The 17,590-nt window shown below is 48.9% G+C and overlaps 1 protein-coding gene across 3 annotated transcripts in view; it reads left to right on the top strand.

Annotated features, from left to right (window-relative positions):
- PHC1 (polyhomeotic homolog 1) overlaps positions 1 to 17,590 on the top strand; it is a 55,665-nt gene that overhangs the window by 21,012 nt on the left and 17,063 nt on the right. For all 3 annotated transcript variants that reach the window (XM_087711106.1, XM_087711107.1, XM_087711108.1), the window contains exons 5-9: positions 3,463 to 3,612; positions 6,409 to 6,564; positions 6,733 to 7,234; positions 13,992 to 14,722; positions 15,146 to 15,290. In XM_087711106.1, the coding sequence (XP_087567232.1) occupies positions 3,463 to 3,612; positions 6,409 to 6,564; positions 6,733 to 7,234; positions 13,992 to 14,722; positions 15,146 to 15,290 (1,684 nt within the window). The remainder of the gene's footprint in view (positions 1 to 3,462; positions 3,613 to 6,408; positions 6,565 to 6,732; positions 7,235 to 13,991; positions 14,723 to 15,145; positions 15,291 to 17,590) is intronic.

Below are 17,590 nucleotides of genomic sequence, written 5' to 3'. Positions count from 1 at the left end.
CTTCCAGATTCTTCTCTATCCTCTCATATGTATTTGATAATTTCTGTATTTCTGAGAATATATTTTGCAGACTTAAGGCTTCTTTCTGCTGTTGAAATTGTGCCATTATCTCCCGCTAACAAACACAGCTGCTCTAGCTTGGAAGGTTAATAAGATAAAGCATAGATTCACAATAACATTTTGTTTTCACTTTTCTCTGGTTAAAGATATACTTCAAAGGGACATCTGTATGCTTTCCTTCTTATCACTCTCTATAACCAAACAGTGAGACCTTGTAGTGCCAAGCCAAAATAATCAGTGAGAAAAATAAGAGTGTTTCGTTTCCAATACACAAACATTCCAGCCTCCGAGTAGCAGTGTTATGTTGCAATCTTCCTTGTTTCTTTTTGTATCTTTTTTGTATTTCAAGTTAGAAAAAAAGTCTGATTCTTAAATGAGTTAGGAGAACACTCACAGTAATGAAGGAGGAAAATTTTAATCCATAGGTTACAGAGAATAATAAAAGAAAAAAAATAGAAGAAAACTTAATCCATTCATTTTAAAAGGCTTGCATAAATCCCTTCCATGAAGATAGCATTTAAAAAGTAAGATAACCCACTGTCCAAAACCATTCCAAATTTAATTTCGCCACTTATTTCTTTATGAAGACATTTTTTAAAATATATTTTATTGGGGGTTCAAAAGTTTTATTTTCTTTTAAAACAAACATTTCATCATTCCTCAATCAGTGAGACATCGGAGTACAATTTTTTGTGTGTGTCAAAATAGTTCTAGTTTACCACCAAATTCTTGTCTAGCCTAATGTATACCCCTCCCTCCCTCCACCCTCCCCCCCAACCCCCCTCCTCCTTCCCCCCCGACTTCCCAGAACCCGTACACGGTATGGATTTTTAACAAACACAGTCTAAAATCTATTGAGAAAAAAGAAATAAAGAAATTAATGACATTCTACATTGACCTTAGCTTCTTCTTGCTGAGCTAACTTTTAACAGTTTAAATCATTTCTGATCTTAAGCATAGGCTAACTGGAATTTCTTGGTCCCGTATTTATTTTGTATATAGTCAATCCATTTTTTCCAGTCTCGTTTATATCTCTCATTTGAGTGATCTTTAAGATATGCCGATATTTTAGCCATCTCGGCTAAGTTTGTAACTTTCAATGTCCATTCTTGGATTGTAGGCAAGTCTTCCTTCTTCCAGTATTGCGCCACCAACAGTCTTGCTGCCGTTATTAGGTGCAGAATCAAGTTAGTCTCTACCACTGTAAAGTCAGTACATATACCTAGTAAGAATAACTGAGGAGTAAACTTTATCCTTCTTTTAAAGATATTTTGCATAATCCACCATATTTTTATCCAGAATGCCTTAACCTTTTGGCAGGTCCACCATATATGATAATATGTAGCATCGAGAGAACCACACCTCCAACATTTAGGCTGTACATTCAGATACATAGAAGCCAGCTTTTTAGGATCTAAATGCCATCTATAGAACATCTTATAAAAATTTTCTCTCAGGTTTTGAGCTTGTGTGAATTTCACATTTGTTACCCATATTCTTTCCCATGTATCCAACATTATTGGTTCTTCAATATTTTGAGCCCACTTTATCATACAATCTTTAACTAATTCTGTTTCCGAATCCATCTGTATTAATACATTATATATCCTCTTTATATGCATCAAGCTTTGATCTCTTATTTGTTTAAACAAATTATCTTCAGCTTGGATAAAACCAATTTTTTGATCTATTTTCCACCTGGCCTGTAATTGCCCATACTGGAACCATGTTTGAACTACCTTCTCCTCTTTTAATACCTCTAAAGATTTTAGTTGTAGTACCCCCCTTTCCAAAATGAGAAGCTGTCTATAGGTAGTTCTATCCTGTTTTTGTGCTATGTTCATATTTTCAATTGCATGTCTAGGAATTGCCCACATGGGTATCTTGTCACTTAATTTATATTGGTATTTTTTCCAGACCCGCAGTAAAGCATTTCTTTGGCAAAGCTTTACCAAGGATTTCAGAAAATAAGCATTGTAACAAGACAGTTCAGCAGATTCATCACCATTTAAATTCCAGATAAGCAAGATTAATGAGAGAAAGGAAGTCTTGTAAAAATGAAACTAATTAAAAAGTTTCTGCTGGCCGATTGTGAAGCAGGGTGATAAATCTCTCCTTTGAAGTTTTAAAATTCTGTAGTGTTTAACAAGGAGATTAAGAAAATAATCATTGTTACAGGAGAATCCAGCCGGCTCGGCGCCATTTTAAAAGCCTCTAAGTAAATAGATTTTCAGAAGAAGATCTTGTAAAAAAAAAGAGAAGCTAGGATCTTGGTAAACAATTAATGTCCTCGTAAACGGATTCAGCTCGTATTAAAATCAAATAAATCAAAGCTGTGAACTGAGTGGGAGAGAACTTACTTTGTACTGCACAAGGCAGTTTGAAGTTCCCAGCACGGACGCCGTTCTGCGTTGGGTTGGCCCCCCTCTCTCTGCAGACACAGAAGCTGCAAAAATCGCCAGCAAAACTATATCTTCTTCCCTTCTTGCCTGAAGGATAAGAAACCTGTTAGATGTCAGATAAATGATCATCTAAACAGATACGTGACCAGGAATTCGGGGGCAGCTATTTTAAGCTGCCACCATCAGTAAGCTCCTCCCAGGAAGTCCAAAATATATTTTATTTATACTCATTTAAAGGAGGGGTGCTATTTGGTGATAGCAATAGCAATAGCAGTAGACTTATATACCGCTTCATAGGCCTTTCAGGCCTCTCTAAGCGGTTTACAGAGAGTCAGCATATTGCCCCCAACAATCTGGGTCCTCATTTTACCCACCTCGGGAAGGATGGAAGGCTGAGTCAACCCTGAGCCGGTGAGATTTGAACCGCTGACCTGCTGATCTAGCAGTAGCCTGCAGTGCTGCATTTAACCACTGCGCCACCTTGGCTCTGGATGCACTGGATCCTATTTTAATAGAGACATGGAACAAGCGCAGGGTACTCTCACCTGCTAATAGACGCACTGACAGAAGGACTTAGCCATATTTTCAGTGCCAGTTCTTTTGGGCCACAGATACTGGGGGTACTCCAGCCCCATATCTTCCCAGCTACAACAGGCCATACACTCAGGGACTGACCACTCTCAGGAATGGTTCAGAGCTAGAGATACAGGTGAAACGAGAAAAAATAGAATATCATGCAAAAGTTCATTTATTTCAGTAATGCAACTTAAAAAGTGAAACTAATATATGAGCTAAAACTCATTACATGCAAAGCAAGATCGTTCAAGCCGTGATTTGTCATAATTGTGATAATTATGGCTTACAGCGCACATAGAAAGACCATTCAGGTAAGTCAATGGTCATTTTAGTCATAAAGTTCAGGTACCATTTAGAAATTGCTTTTCTTTTGGTTTCCATTGCTATGAGTTCCCATTTTTTGCTGATTTTTTTCATTTTACAGATTAATCTGGCTACCACATCAGCTGCACAGTTAATCAGTCGCTCACAAAGCGTGAGTTCACCTGGTGCCACAACACTGACACAATCAGTCCTTCTAGGGAACACCACTTCACCACCTCTTAACCAGTCACAAGCTCAAATGTATCTTCGGGTAAGAATGCCTGCATTGTTTTCATTATAAATCCTCTTTGTCTTCTTGTTGTAGTCTATCATCTCTCTCTGCTTTATAACAATCCAGCTGTGAGTTAGCAACCTCTATTCCCTTGAACACTCCAATGTATATATATACTGCAGGGAGAGAGGATCATTTAGAATTTTATTTTCTATGACTTTAGAGACCCTATGGCACTTACTGGGAGTTTTATCAGAACATTTTATCAGAACAAAAATGCCATCTCCCCCAGCACTCGTATCGTCTCCCTGTCGCAGTTGCTGGGGAAGATGATCTTGCGTTTCTCGATCGTTCGTTGGGTGAAGCTCCACAAGAGAGATCTAAAATGGTTTCTCCTGCCAATGCAGAGAGCAAAGACCAGCAATTCACCAGTCAAGTTACGTCTACCTGCCAAAGTCCTTCAGTCTCTCCGGTGGTGGCTGTCCCCAGCCCTCCTGAAAGGTACTTGCTTCAAAGAACCACCAAGGCTGATCGTCACAACCGACACCAGCCTCTTTGGCTGGGGAGCTCACCTGCACACCCTAGTGGCTCAAGGACAATGGTCAGCTCACGACCTCTCGCACAACATCAATTGGTTGGAGCTGAGGGCAGTCAGACTGGCGCTTCGGAGGTTCCAACACAACATCCAACATCACCATGTCCTTGTCCTCAACGACAATGTGGCAACGAAGGCGCACATAAATCACCAAGGGGGTACCAGGTCCTGGTCCCTCATGACGGAGGTGGATGCGATTGGCCAGTGGGCGGAACATCACCTACAATCCATTCGGGTGGAACACATCTCCGGGGTGAACAACATCCAGGCAGATTGGCTGAGCCGCACCATCCTAGACAACTCGGAGTGGCGCCTCCATCCACGCCTCTTCCACCAATTGTCTTAGAGGTTTAGTCATCCCCTGGTCGACCTGTTTGCCACTCCAGAGAAAGCTCCCCCGATTTTTCACCTGGTTCCAGTGTCCCCAGGCGGAAGGAGTCGATGCTTTCCAATGCCCCTGGCCCCCGGGACTACTTTACGCCTTCCCTCCACTGGTGCTCATTCCCAGACTGATCAAGAAGATACTGGAGGAACAGGCAGAGGTCCTTGTGGTGGCACCATATTGGCCCTGGCAGACATGGTTTGCAGATCTGACTTGCCTTTCCATCGTACATCCCTGGAGGATACCTCAGGAGTCGATCTCTCTCAGCAAGGGAGCGGTTATGCACCCAGAGTCCCAGTGGCTCAAGTTAACCATATGGCACTTGAGGGGGGCTTCCTGAGGAGAGCCAAGTATTCCACCAAAGTCATCAACACCATTCAAGCCTTCAGACGACCTTCCACCACACGGATCTATGACGCCACCTGGGTCACCTTTGCTAGCTGGTGCACAAAACATTGTCTTCAACCAACAGCTGCTTCCCTTCCTCAAACTCTGGAGTTTCTATCGGAGGGCCTTGCTAGAGGGCTAGCCGCTAACACTCTATGATGCCAAGTAGCAGCTTTGTCCACCGTGCTCTCACATGGCAACAATCAGCTGCTCAGCAGGCACCAGGAGGTGCGCAGTTTCCTAGGTGGAGCTTCAAACCTGAGTCCTCAGGTCATCCATCAGGTCATTCCACTGTGCTCAGGGTGCTTACCTTCCCCCCCCCTTTGAGCCACTATGTAATTCGTCCTTACGACACCTGACTCTTAAAACTGCCTTCTTGTTGCAATTACCTCAGCCTGCAGCCCTGTCAGTCCGAGATGATTTGTGTACCATCCATTCAGACAGAGTTGTATTCTGTCTCGATCCATCATTCTTACCGAAAATTAATTCGTATTTTCACCATGTTCAGGAAGTTGTCCTTCCAGACTTTTGTCCATATCCAAATCACGCAAGAGAACGTCGTTGGCACTCCCTTGATGTTCGGAGGGCAGTTAAGAGGTACATCAAACGCACGGCCACCTTTTGTCGGTCGGAGGCCTTGTTCGTCGCTTTCCAACCGGCTTCTTTGGGTTGAAAGGTCACCTCTTTTACCATTGGGAGATGGATCCAGGCTTGCATCTCCCTTGCCTATGAACAGCAGGGCAGACCTGTTCCTTCTCGAGTGACTGCACACTCCACACGTAGTGCGCCACAACGGCGGCCTGGGCCACTCAGGCATCGGTTGAGGAGATCTGCAAAGTGGCAACTTGGGCGTCCCCATCATTATTTGTCAGACACCACAAATTGGACAAATTTGCATCTGCAGAAGCTGCCTTTGGCAGGAGAGTGTTGCAGGCCGTTGTTTCTGAGACACATTAGGGTTGGGTTGTTGTTCTTTTTGTTCCCACCCTTGGACATATTTTGCTTGGGTATGTCCCTTGCTTGGACTCTCCAAGCAGCGCACAGGAAAATGACCATTGGCTTACCTGAAGGGTCCTTTTCCAACCCCACCCTGGGGTTACCTCACTTCCATCGGTTTTGTTCTTTTCGTCTGTGGAGGTTTGGGACGGATGGAACATTGACATTGACTTACCTTTCACGGGACCATACCTTCATTGAAAAACTGAATGTACAGAGAGACCAGGAGGCAGAAATTTCAATCCAAGGACAGAATTTAACCCTTGCTTGGACTCTCCCGCAGCGCACAGAAAAGGACCCTTCAGGTAAGCCAGTGGTCATTTAATAAGTAATGTCTGCTTTCTATCTGATGAAGAAAAGACTGCAAATACAGGATGAGTTTCTGTTGGAGACAGATTATAACATTTTTGCTTTTGGTTCAGTTTCTTTCTTCCTCTCTCTTTTACTGTCCCACCTCCTAATCTTTCCCAAACAGCCGCAGCTGGGGAACCTGTTGCAGGTGAACCGGACCTTGGGCCGCAATGTACCTCTTACTTCCCAGCTCATCTTGATGCCAAACGGGGCTGTGGCTGCTGTTCAGCAGGAATCACCTTCCACGCATGCTCCTGGGGTCCACACAGACACAGACCAGGTCAGTGACACCCGGGCCGAACTGGCAGCAGCCCACCTCTGTAATGGCCCCCATTTGGACCCAGGAGGAGATTGGACAGTTTTCGTTCAGATCGAACAAGGGTGCCTTTCAGGAGGACCCTTTGAAGCCTACAGTAACGGCTTATTCTTTTTCCCTTATGTTTTCCAGGTGCAGAATTTGGCTGTCAGGAGCCAGCAGACTTCAGTAGCTAATGCCTCACTCCAAGCTTCCACTCCGAAGGCTACTTTGCCAGGGAATTCCCAGTCCTCAGTACTACCCCAAGCTGCCCATGCTGGCCAGACTTTGACAGTAACACAAGCATCTCCTGGCAATGTGGGCCAGTCACTCAATCTCAGCCAAGGTGCAGCAGGAAGTAACGGCATTTCCGGAGGCATGGCCTCATCAGTAGGGAGTCATGCTACCACCGGGCTGAACCAGTCAACTTCATCTGGCCCAGGATCCAACTACCAAAGGAAAGGCACTGGTGTAGTTCAGCCTTTACCAGTATCTTCTGCTCCCCAGGCAGTGACTGTGAGCCAAGGAAGTCAGACAGAGGCAGACAGCGTGGCAGCAAAGAAGGCTGAAGGTGATGGCAATGGGCAACAGACTGTGGGCATGAATCTGACCAGGACAGCTACACCAGCCCCAAGCCAAACTTTGATCAGCTCTGGTATGTCGCATGTAACTCTTTTCCTTGTGGGAAGTCTGCCAATGCCTTCTTGAACCCTTTTTGTATTCTTTGATAAGGTTCAGTGCTTTTATAATTGCTACAGGTCAAAGGAAAGCTAGACTTTAACTGGGTTAGCCAATTGGTACTACTCATTGCTGTGTTGGATTAGATAGAGGAAAAAGTTCCATGATTCTTGTTCCTGGTCGAGAGAGCTGTGTTTTGTCACACTGTCTTCATTCTCAACAAGTGAGATATTGAACAGGCAAAATTGTTTTCTGCAAGCATGAGAAATCTTACACGGGGGCAACTTGTCCTTCTCGATCGGTGATACCAAGGATTGGACATACATAGTTCCTGTACAAAAAGCAATGTTGCTCAACCTTGGAAACGTTAAGATGTGTGGATCTCATCATATGGGTGCCTAAAGAATTCCGACAGTTGAAGACTTAAAAATGCCAAGGGTGAGAAATACTGGCATAGGGGAAAAAATGCTCCCATTTTCCTGTAGAGTCGAGGGAGGGGTTACAGGTGGGTATAGTCACCGCCTGATTGGTCCATAGACAGAGGGAATTTCTTAAATATTCCACCATTCCCTATTGGCTCCCAGTTTCCTCTCAGTCTTTTGGTCCAAGCACTGCTTTGGCTCCTAGGTAGGAAATATTTAAAATTCATAAAAAATTCATTGGGTATCAATTTGACTAATTGGTTATTTTAAAACGTTCAAAATTCTAAATCTCTGTGCTGCGGCCATTTTACCTGCCATGTGGAAGCAGCCATTTTCCGACGCCTCATGGTCTACCGCTTCAGAACGGATTGTGGCAATCGATAGTGGTTGAAGATCGCTCCCTGGGCCCGATCCACCCCTGGGTCAAGCACCGGCTGAATGACAACTGGCCAAGTTCTCTGCAGAGCACATTAGTAATTGCCATGGCTGCAGCCAGGCCTGATCTTCCACAGGCCTCCTCTGAGACACAAAGCCACAATAGAGAAGGGGAATACGATAGACCCAGGACCAGGGCCACGGCTGCCAAGCCTTCAGCTGAACAACACCCCTCCAGAGCCACGACTAGAGACAAATTGAGAAGACAAAGGGCTCAGGAGAAGACCATTGCTAGGGTGGAGAAACAGGCCCAGGGCACCAGGCCACCTTCTCCCAATAGATCCAGGTCTCCCATCAGGCCAGCCTCTCTCCAATCTGACTCCCCCCCCCCCCCAGGCCATTTAGTCCTTCTTCCCCTCCTGTCTCTCCTGTTAGGCCTCGCAGGCTCTCGGATCACGAGACTTTCCCTTCCCTCTCGGCCTCTCAAGGGGCTGTCAGAGAGGATGGGGGAGACCCCTTGGAGGGCTCTTCTAGAGATTACCATCCTTCCGTTGGATTAGCTCCACGGGGGCTTCCAATTCCAGTTCCTACAGGTCTATCACAGGAGGAACCGGAGGAACTGGAGCTCCTTCCCGAAAGCATTAAAAGACCAATTTCTACAGCTATCTCAAAGGAGAGATAAGGCCTGAGGGGCCTTATCTCTCTGGGACAGCCACAGGTCTGTCCCAGAGAGATAAGGCCCCTCAGGGTGACAGGTCGCGCCTAGACCAACACTACCGGGGATCATCCTCTGCCACGCATAGACAGGATCAAGTTAGGCCTTCCTTCCCCCTCCATGGTCAGCGAGGGTTCAATCCTGGGTAAGGAGGCACAGCAGGACATGGGATTCTTGGAGGATGAGGACTCAGTTCCTCCTGACCCTCCAGCCTTTGCCGGGCTCTTTCCTCCAGTCATGTTCAAGACTTTTACACAAAGCCAAAAAGACCACCAAGATTGGAAGGGGAGACCCGGCGGTCTCTCAACCAAGGGACCCTAATCTAGCAATGCTTTCCAACACTGCAGTGAACAAAGAGGAGGCGCCCGCACCACCGTTGTTCCTAGAGGTGGTCAAGAATCAGTGGGCCCTTCCATCTTTCCCAATCCGGGGAGCAGCGATCGCCGCTTCTACAACATGGAGCAGGCCTTTGTTCAGGCCCTACAGTTACCAACGATAGACATTCCCATGGCTGCTCTGGTCTCCTCCTCCGTAGTGTTGGGGATGCAGCTGACAAAATGAAGCCAGAGAACAAGCGTGCAGAACTTACTCTCCGTAAGAATTCAACACCTCCGCTTGGGCAATTAAATCCGCTGCAGTGGCCTCTTTAACCGCACTGCTGTCATGTGGCTCCGTCAGCTACAGGACCGCATCCCAGTCCAAGATGAGCGGCTTTTGGATATCACTAAGATTATAGTGGCCACCCAGTTTTTTGCCGATGCCACCCTGGACTCCATTAAATATGCTTCCAGAATGATTTCTACCTCAGTGACCTCCAGAGGATTGCTTTGGTTATGCAACTGGCAGATGGATAACAAAGCTAAATGGAATCTGGCGGCTGCCCTATATATGGGCACCAATTTCTTTGGGGAGGCACTAGATCCAATCCTTGTAGAAAACAAAGATAAGAAAAAGGTTCTTCCCTCGAATGCTAAAAAGCCAGATTCTTGTCCAGCTCCTTACCATAGGCTCTCTTACAAGGCGCCCGATCCAGAACAACATCATAGGTACCCTTTTTGCAGATCTGATAGGCAGTACCAACACCCCTTTGACCAGGACAGGAGAAGGTACCAAGGGCAGTCCAGACGGCCCTTTTGTGGGGGTAGCCGTCTCTTCCGCAAAGGGAAATGATTCCAAGCCGGATCTTTCCATATGCGGCCATCTGGCGTTATTCACGGATCAATGGGATTGGATAACATCCGATGCCTGAGTCAGATCCACGGTCAGGAACGGTCTCAGACTAGAGTTCTTCTCCCCTCCCCTGACGTTCTTCTGTACCTTTCCTCCGTCCCGGGACCCGGAAAGATGCCACCTGATAGACCTCACCATAAATCATCTGCTGGACATTCAGGTGGTAGAACTGGTCCCACGGGCAGAATGCGGGTTGGGTCACTACTCCAACCTGTTCGTGGTCCCGAAGAGCTTGGGGGGGCGATTCTGTACCTCAAGCGCCTGAACCAATTCATCATTTATAAGCGATTCAAAATGTCGTCCCTCACATCCATTCTCCAAGGGATCCGTCGGGGGGATTACCTGGCCTCCGTGGATCTCACGGAGGCCTACCTCCACATCCCAATTCTGCCGGCCCATCGCAGATACCTACGGTTCTTCCCCGGGGATCGCCAGTACCAGTACCAAGCTCTACCCTTCGGCCTAGCCTCAGCTTCTCACACATTCACGAAGGTCCTGGCAGCATTGGCGGCTCACCTGAGATCCGCCCCGGTGAGACTCCAATGTTATCTCAACGACATGTTCGTTCAGGCCCAGTCCCTCCCTCAGGCAGTCTTCGACCTCCAACTTACCATCCAGACCCTCCAATCCCTGGGATTCTCCGTCAACTTCCCCAAAAGTCACCTTTCCCCCTCCATGCGGATCCTCCATCTGGGGGAAGTGATAGACTCGGTAGTGAGAGTGGTCCACCTTTCTCCAGAGCGCTTGGTCAGCCTGCAAGAGCTGGCAATCCGGATATGCAGAAGTCGGTCAGTTTCCATCCTGACTTTCTCCAAACTCCTCGGCAAGATGGTGTCGTGCATAGGGCTTGTGTCCTGGGCCCGTCTCCATGCCCGACCTATCTAGTGGGCTCTCACCCCGTACCAGCGGAATAGGATGAGCAACTCCCTACGATCCATCCTCCTGTGAGCGGAAGTGCGGCTGTTCATCCGCTGGTGGCTTTCTCCGGCCCTGAGGCGGGGTTGCATGTTCTGGGAGCTGGAACGGATGACAATAACTATGGATGCGAGTTTGTTCAGTTGGGGGAGCCTTGATGGGCTCCAAGCTGGTGCAGGGTCGTTGGACAGTCTTGGACCTGTGCCACAACATAAACTGGCTAGAACTGAAGGGGGGGTACCCATCCTCGGAGCCTCTGGCTAGAGGCACTGGAACTCAGACGTTGGGCGGAGAGAGACTTAATATCTGTGACCTCGGAGCACATCTTGGGCAAAACCAACCATCAGGTGACTGGCTGTTGACAACAGCAAGTGGCAGCTCCAACCTGAGTTGTTCGAGAAGATCTGCCACCGGTTTGGCACTCCACTGGTGGACTTGTTTGCCACACCGGCGAATGCCCAACTGCGGAGATTCTTCTCCCGCTTTCAGACCAGAGCAGCAGAGGGCACGGATGCAGATGGCCTCCGGGCCTATTATACACCTTTCCCCCTCTCATCCCGGGGACCCTGAGGAAGGTAGTAGCAGTGAGGGCACACATCATCATGCTGGCCCCGTATTGGCCCAGGCGGCCTTGGTTTGCGGACCTGTTCCAACAGTCTGTCTCTCCCCCGTGGAGAATTCCCCAGGAGGAAGTCTCCTTGTGCCAGCGGGGCCTGATCCACTCGGAGCCCCAGTGGCTCCACTTGACTGCCTGGCACTTCAGCAGTGCCTCCTGAGGAAGGCCAACCTCTCCTCCCGGGTCATAGCAACCATAGAGGCTTCCAGACGGCCGTCGACCATCAGAATTTACATTTCCACTTGATCGACATTCGTCAGGTGGGGCGAACCCCTCAGTATTTGGCTAACCAGGGCTTCGGTGGCCCAGATACTCGACTACCTGCAGAAGGGACTGGACGGGGGTCTTTCGCATAACACCTTGCGCCGTCAGGTGGCAGCTTTGTCCTTGGTTCTTGGGGGGGGGGGGAGGGCCACACTCCCCTTTGTCAACTCCCTCTGGCTAAGTGTTTTCTGAAGGGGACGGTGAATATCAGACCTTCCCCGGTGCATAGATTCCCCACATGAGATCTCCCTCTCGGAGCCCCTCCCCCTGGGTCTTAAGTTCCCTCCCTGGGACTGAGCTTGGGTATGTCCCACATGTAACCCCTCCCTCAGCTTTACAGGAAAAAGAACGTTGGTCCTTACCCGAACGTGTCTTTTCTGTAGAGGAGAGGGAGAGGTTACAACTGCCCTAGTTAGCCATAGACTTAGCCAGGGGGAGGTCCGGGAGGTCCGGTGGTCTGCTTGTGTTTCACAGGTGTCGTCCTTTGACCCCGAGGAAACTGGGAGCCAATAGGGAATGGTGGAATATTTAAGAAATTCCCTCAGTCTATGGACCAATCAGGCTGTGACTATACCCACCTGTAACCCCTCTGCAGAAGAGACATGTTCAGGTAAGGACCAACATTCTTTCTCTTTGCTTGCTTGGTGGAAAGTGCTAATCTTTGATTTGTGAATGTCTTTCTTCACCAATATTAAGAAGAGAACATAGGAAAAGTTTTGCAGTTACATGAGTGGGTACAATTAAATGGTTTTAATATTTCTAGGTTCCCTTAGCTTCCCCTTTTCTTCATCTTCTCTAACTGTTATCTTTTAGGGCAGGGGTCCTCAAACTACGGCCCGCGGGCAAGATGTGGCCCTCTGAAGCCATTAATTTGGGCCAAATGGGGCCACGAGGCTGCCCCTCCCAAATCGCCCAATCTGCCCACCGGCCCCCACCCACCTTCTGGAGGCTGTGGAGGCCTAAAACGGGATGCGCAGAGGTCCCGGGAGGTCAAAAACATGACCGGTGGTTCTGGGCCCATTTTTGGTCTCCCCGACCCCCAGAGAGAGGGAGGGAGGGAGAAACACACAGGCACACACACACACACACACAGAGTCCCTTCCCCCCTCCCCCCCCCAAGGCAGCCACATCCCTTCACTAACCTGCTTTCCATACCCAGGAGCATAACAATTAATTTGTTATGTTTAATTTGTGTGTATTGTTTAATGGACTGCTAAATTGGCCACACCCATCCAGTCACATAACCACCTAGCAATACCCTCCCAACCAGATCCTGCCACCCAGCAGTCTGAGGGACCATGAATTGGCCCCATTTAAAAAGTTTGAGGACCCCTGTTTTAGGGTGTGGGTATCTGACTTCATTTTCTTACATTAAAGTACAGGTAATCCCCAGGTTACGACCGTTCCCCTAGCGAAGGCTCGAAGTTACACGATGAGCGCCCCCTAGAGTTTCTGAACAAGACCTGAAACTACGAATCTTGCGGCACCATGACAGTTGTTCACGCCTAAGAACAGCCGCAGATGCTCTGCAACATTCGTTCGTCATTGTTGCCGGCTGAAATTGAGCTTCTGAGGGGTGGATCCGCCCCTCAGAAGCCCTGTTCAGCTGTCTAGATGCCTCCCCTGGCCCGTTGCAAGCTGAACTGGAGCCTCCAGGGGCCAGATCAAGCCCTCCAAGGCTCCACTGAGCTCTCTGTGGGCCTTCCCCAGCCCGTTGCAGGCCAAAATGCAGCCTTGGAGGGCTGAGTCCAGCCCCCGGAGGCTCAGATTCGGCACTGAGAGGCTCCATTTTGATCTGCAATGCGCCAGGGGAGTCCCACGGAGGGCCGATGGAGCCTCAGAAGGCTGGATCTTCACAAGGTAAGTGACCCGGCACAGCAGGTGGTGGGAGGGAAGCAATTTGGGCAGCATGAGGTATTTCAGTAGGTTGGGGAGGACCTGGGTGGTTTTAGGCAGGCGACCTGTTCCGCCAGTAGGCCCCATGGGCTTCCCCACCCTGAAATACCTCGTGTGCGCTTAACGAGCCTCAGATTCAAATAACGAATGCCTGGGCGGAAGTAGGGAGTGACCTTGTTCAAGGTGCAAGATTCACTCCCACAAATCCTCGGGTTACGAATGGAATGGGCAGGCTCCATTCATAACTCGAGGACTACCTGTCTTGAACGATGATGCTAAACCTTTTTCTTGCTGTTTACAGCCACATATACCCAAATCCAGCCTCATTCACTGATCCAGCAACAGCAGCAAATTCACCTCCAGAAGCAAGTGGTGATCCAGCAACAAATTGCTATCCATCACCAGCAGCCATTCCAGCATCGTCAGTCCCAACTCCTGCACACGGCTACACACCTCCAACTGGCCCAGCAGCAGCAGCAGCAGCAGCAGCAGCAAGCTCCACCTATGGCCCAACAGCAGCAGCAGCAGGGGCCACCACAAGTCCCGCCACAGGCCCCGTCTCTTCACGGCCAACAGCAGGCCCAGACTCTTGTTGTCCAGCCCATGTTGCAGTCACAACCTCAGGCCATGCAGCTCCAGCAGGACGGTCATTGCCCAACAGTCGCCAAGACCCCTGTCCCTATTCAGTCCAAGCCCCCCATCGCCCCTCTGAAGCCCCCACAAATTGGTGCTGCCAAAATGTCAGCCTCTCAGCAGCCCCCACCTCATATTCCAGTACAGGTCGTGGGGAATCGCCAGCAAGGTCCGGCTCAGGCCTTAGGGCTTCCTCAGATGAACACAGCTGTGCAGGCCCCCCGCAGTGTCCCAGCTTTAGTGCAGCCAGTGTCCCAAACCCATACAGCGTCCTCATTGGCCCAGATCTCTTCCTCCTCTTCCTCTTCTTCGGTATCATCATCACCACCACCACCTACTCTACAAGAAGCCCTTCCTCCGCTCACCGCTGGAGCCAGTGTAACCCAGGGCACAACGCAGGTGAAGAACACGGCTTAATCTCCCGTCCTTACGGCAGTCACAGCATATTACATACAGCCGGTCCAGTTATCAGTCAAGTGGCCCCCTGCCAGTGTAGCGGGAAACAGAGTTGGAGGGGAACAAGCATAATGGGCTAATTTTCCTGCACAGGCTCATCGAGCTAGTCTGTTATTGAGGGGGAAAAAAATCAGTTATTTTAAATGAGTAACTGATTTCCTTAGATTTCTAGATAAGTGAGACAGAAATTGTTGGTTTCTTTTGAGGAAAGGTACAGTTGAAAGAGGTAGGTAATCTCTATTGTCTGTGTTTCTTCTTTCCACGCAACCTTGATTTGATGGCTAGGATTTTAATAGTATTTAAAATAGATTGTATAATATCTTCACTAAAATATATGTAACGTTTCAAAGTCTTCCTCCTGCACAGAGCAAGCCCCAGGCTTTAGCCGTCAAGCGCAAGGCGGAATCCGAAGAGGAGAGAGAGGACTGCAGTGCACCGTCTTTACAGGCTGTCAGGTCTTCTCCTGTGGCGGAGAGTCCTAAAACCACGGAAGAAAAAGGTGGCCTTGGAGGTGAGGAAAGCCAGAGCTACGTTTTTCATTGTTGCTTTTATGGTTCACACCATAAAGGATTCTCTGCCTATTCATGAGTCTATTTGGAATGTTTTGAACTGGAGGATTTCTGGTGACATTTCTCCCGTTCTAAATAGTATAATATATATATATATAAGGACATAGCTCCTATTTTTCACACTTCAAGCTCAAGGAGATGTTTGCATTCAGAATGCTTCGGTAGGCAAGAAACCACTGGACCTAGAGGTCGTCATGAGAAAAGAGAAAGAATGGGAGCTCAAATCTGAATCTGGCATTGAGCTCAAGATCCATCACTGTGGCCACCCAGTACCAGTCGTGGTTGCAGTCAGGAACTCTCCAGCAGAGCAAATCTTGAGCAGCCCTTTGTCCAAGACCTCTTTGAAGTAATGCACTAAGAGGCATTCAGGCCAGTCCCACTGTCCTTTCCAGCTGTCCTTCGGAACTCCTGGACGTATTTTTAGCCATCTGGACCTTTTGTTTGACTGTTTTAATTTCTGCTTTTGCTTCTTGGCCTTGGTCCATGTCTTAACATCTGCAAAAGGTCACCAATGTTCCCCAGTTCTCAGGTGTCCTCATCATCATATACTTGAGTCACCAATTCCGCTGCTTCCCCCTCCAGGTTGCCACAGGTGGCGGTGATTATCTCTCGGTCACTTTGGCCATTATCCCCATAGCAGTTGATCTGTGCCCACACTCAGTTCAGTTAGAAAGCTAGCTTCTTTGTAGTTCCATCAAACCCAGCCGGAGATCATAGCGGAGCAGCCGGTTGGCTGGAGGAGAGAAAGCTGGCAGCGGCGCCACTGTAGGGGCTGGGTGGCATTGGGCTTGCATCCTGACCCATCTCTGCCCTGGGTAATAGGCCCAGCCAGGCAGTACTTGACCAGGAGGAGGGAGCTGGGGTTGCCCAGGTGGAGTAGCTGGGTTCCAGCACCCTGGCGAGCTTCATTGTGGTCCCGGGCTTGAGTGCATGGAGTGGGACTGTGGAGGACTAGTGGCTTGGATCCCTCCCAAGGTTGGACGGGTTCTGCAGAGGGGGGAGTGGCTCTGTTTTGAGCTGCGCTACTGCTAGAGATGAAAAGCTCACAACTCAAGTAGACCGGTCCTCCTTGGCTGTATCCGAACTACTCGGGTGTTCTCGGCCTGGTGCGAGTGCCTCGAGCTGCTGAAACTCAGCCTGTCGAACCTCTCAAGTAGCCCTTCCAGGGTCTGGCTGCAGACTGCCCTCTGCTATTTCAACTTCCCAGACTCGCTTAAGTCCATCGGTCCCGTTGACCTCCATTTGAGGATCATGGCTTGTGATTCCCTGGTGGAGGCTGCTAGGCACTCCTGGGTCGGCTCTTGGAGTGACACTTGGATGGCGAGGTCCTTCTCCACCCGGTAGGGTTCTTCTGCAGTGGCCATTCAGTTTGGGCCATGGGTCGGGTGCCCACCTGGCGTGCAACATCTGCCACCGCTGCCACCACTCGCAGGGTCTCCAGCGGGGTTGGCAGGCTCTGGCATGGGCCATCGCAAAATCCGCAATCATCCACAGTCTCTTCATCTTCTCCATCTTCCCTGAGTCTTCCTGCTAGCCAGGTAGACTGGGTAAGCAGCTGAGGCTCAGAACCTCAGATAGCAGAGTTCCTATGGAACTCAGAGTTTGGAAGAGCCAGTTTAATGTCAGGGTCCCCACTAACACACCCCTGGATGAAAGAACTTTGAGGCTTGCGGTTCCTTCAAAGAACATTTTATTAGGGTATTTCGCATTGGCACAATGCTAGTGAAAACTCGCTCTAAAGTTCCTGCCTATTTTCTCCTTAATTAAAAGTGAAAGTTTTGTCACTTCCCCCCAAGGCATCACTCATATGCTCCAATCAGCATACAATTCAGACGACGTGTGACACCAGTCTCCACCTCCCAGCCACCTGCACACATGATCTTGGTTCCCAGAATGTTGTTTTGATTATAGCACCCCAGCTATCTCTACACCCCCCTCCCACCCCTCATCTCCTGTCTGTGTCAGCACTGAAGCTTTGAAGAAAAGAAAAAAAAAAACCCCAGTAGAATAGAAAGATGGTCACCATCTAGCCAGTTCTGACCTGCTTTGTTAGATGAACACGAAAACCTTCAGAAGGGAAATTCTTTTACCAGCCCCAAACAGACTACTGTGTTGATCATCTGCAACTCTTACACCAAGGGGCAGACTCTCATGCCCACTTGATAGGAAAGGCTGTGGTATCTGTGCAAGAGTTTGTAGGCATCCAAACAGCTTCCTTGGAGGCCATATTGTCCGGGTGATT

Source organism: Thamnophis sirtalis, unplaced genomic scaffold, assembly GCF_051295495.1.
Source record: "Thamnophis sirtalis isolate CommonGarterSnake01/CBP01778 unplaced genomic scaffold, rThaSir2_p1.2 scaffold_3, whole genome shotgun sequence".
NCBI lineage: Eukaryota > Metazoa > Chordata > Lepidosauria > Squamata > Natricidae > Thamnophis > Thamnophis sirtalis.
This window is presented reverse-complemented; position numbering and strand designations above follow the sequence as displayed.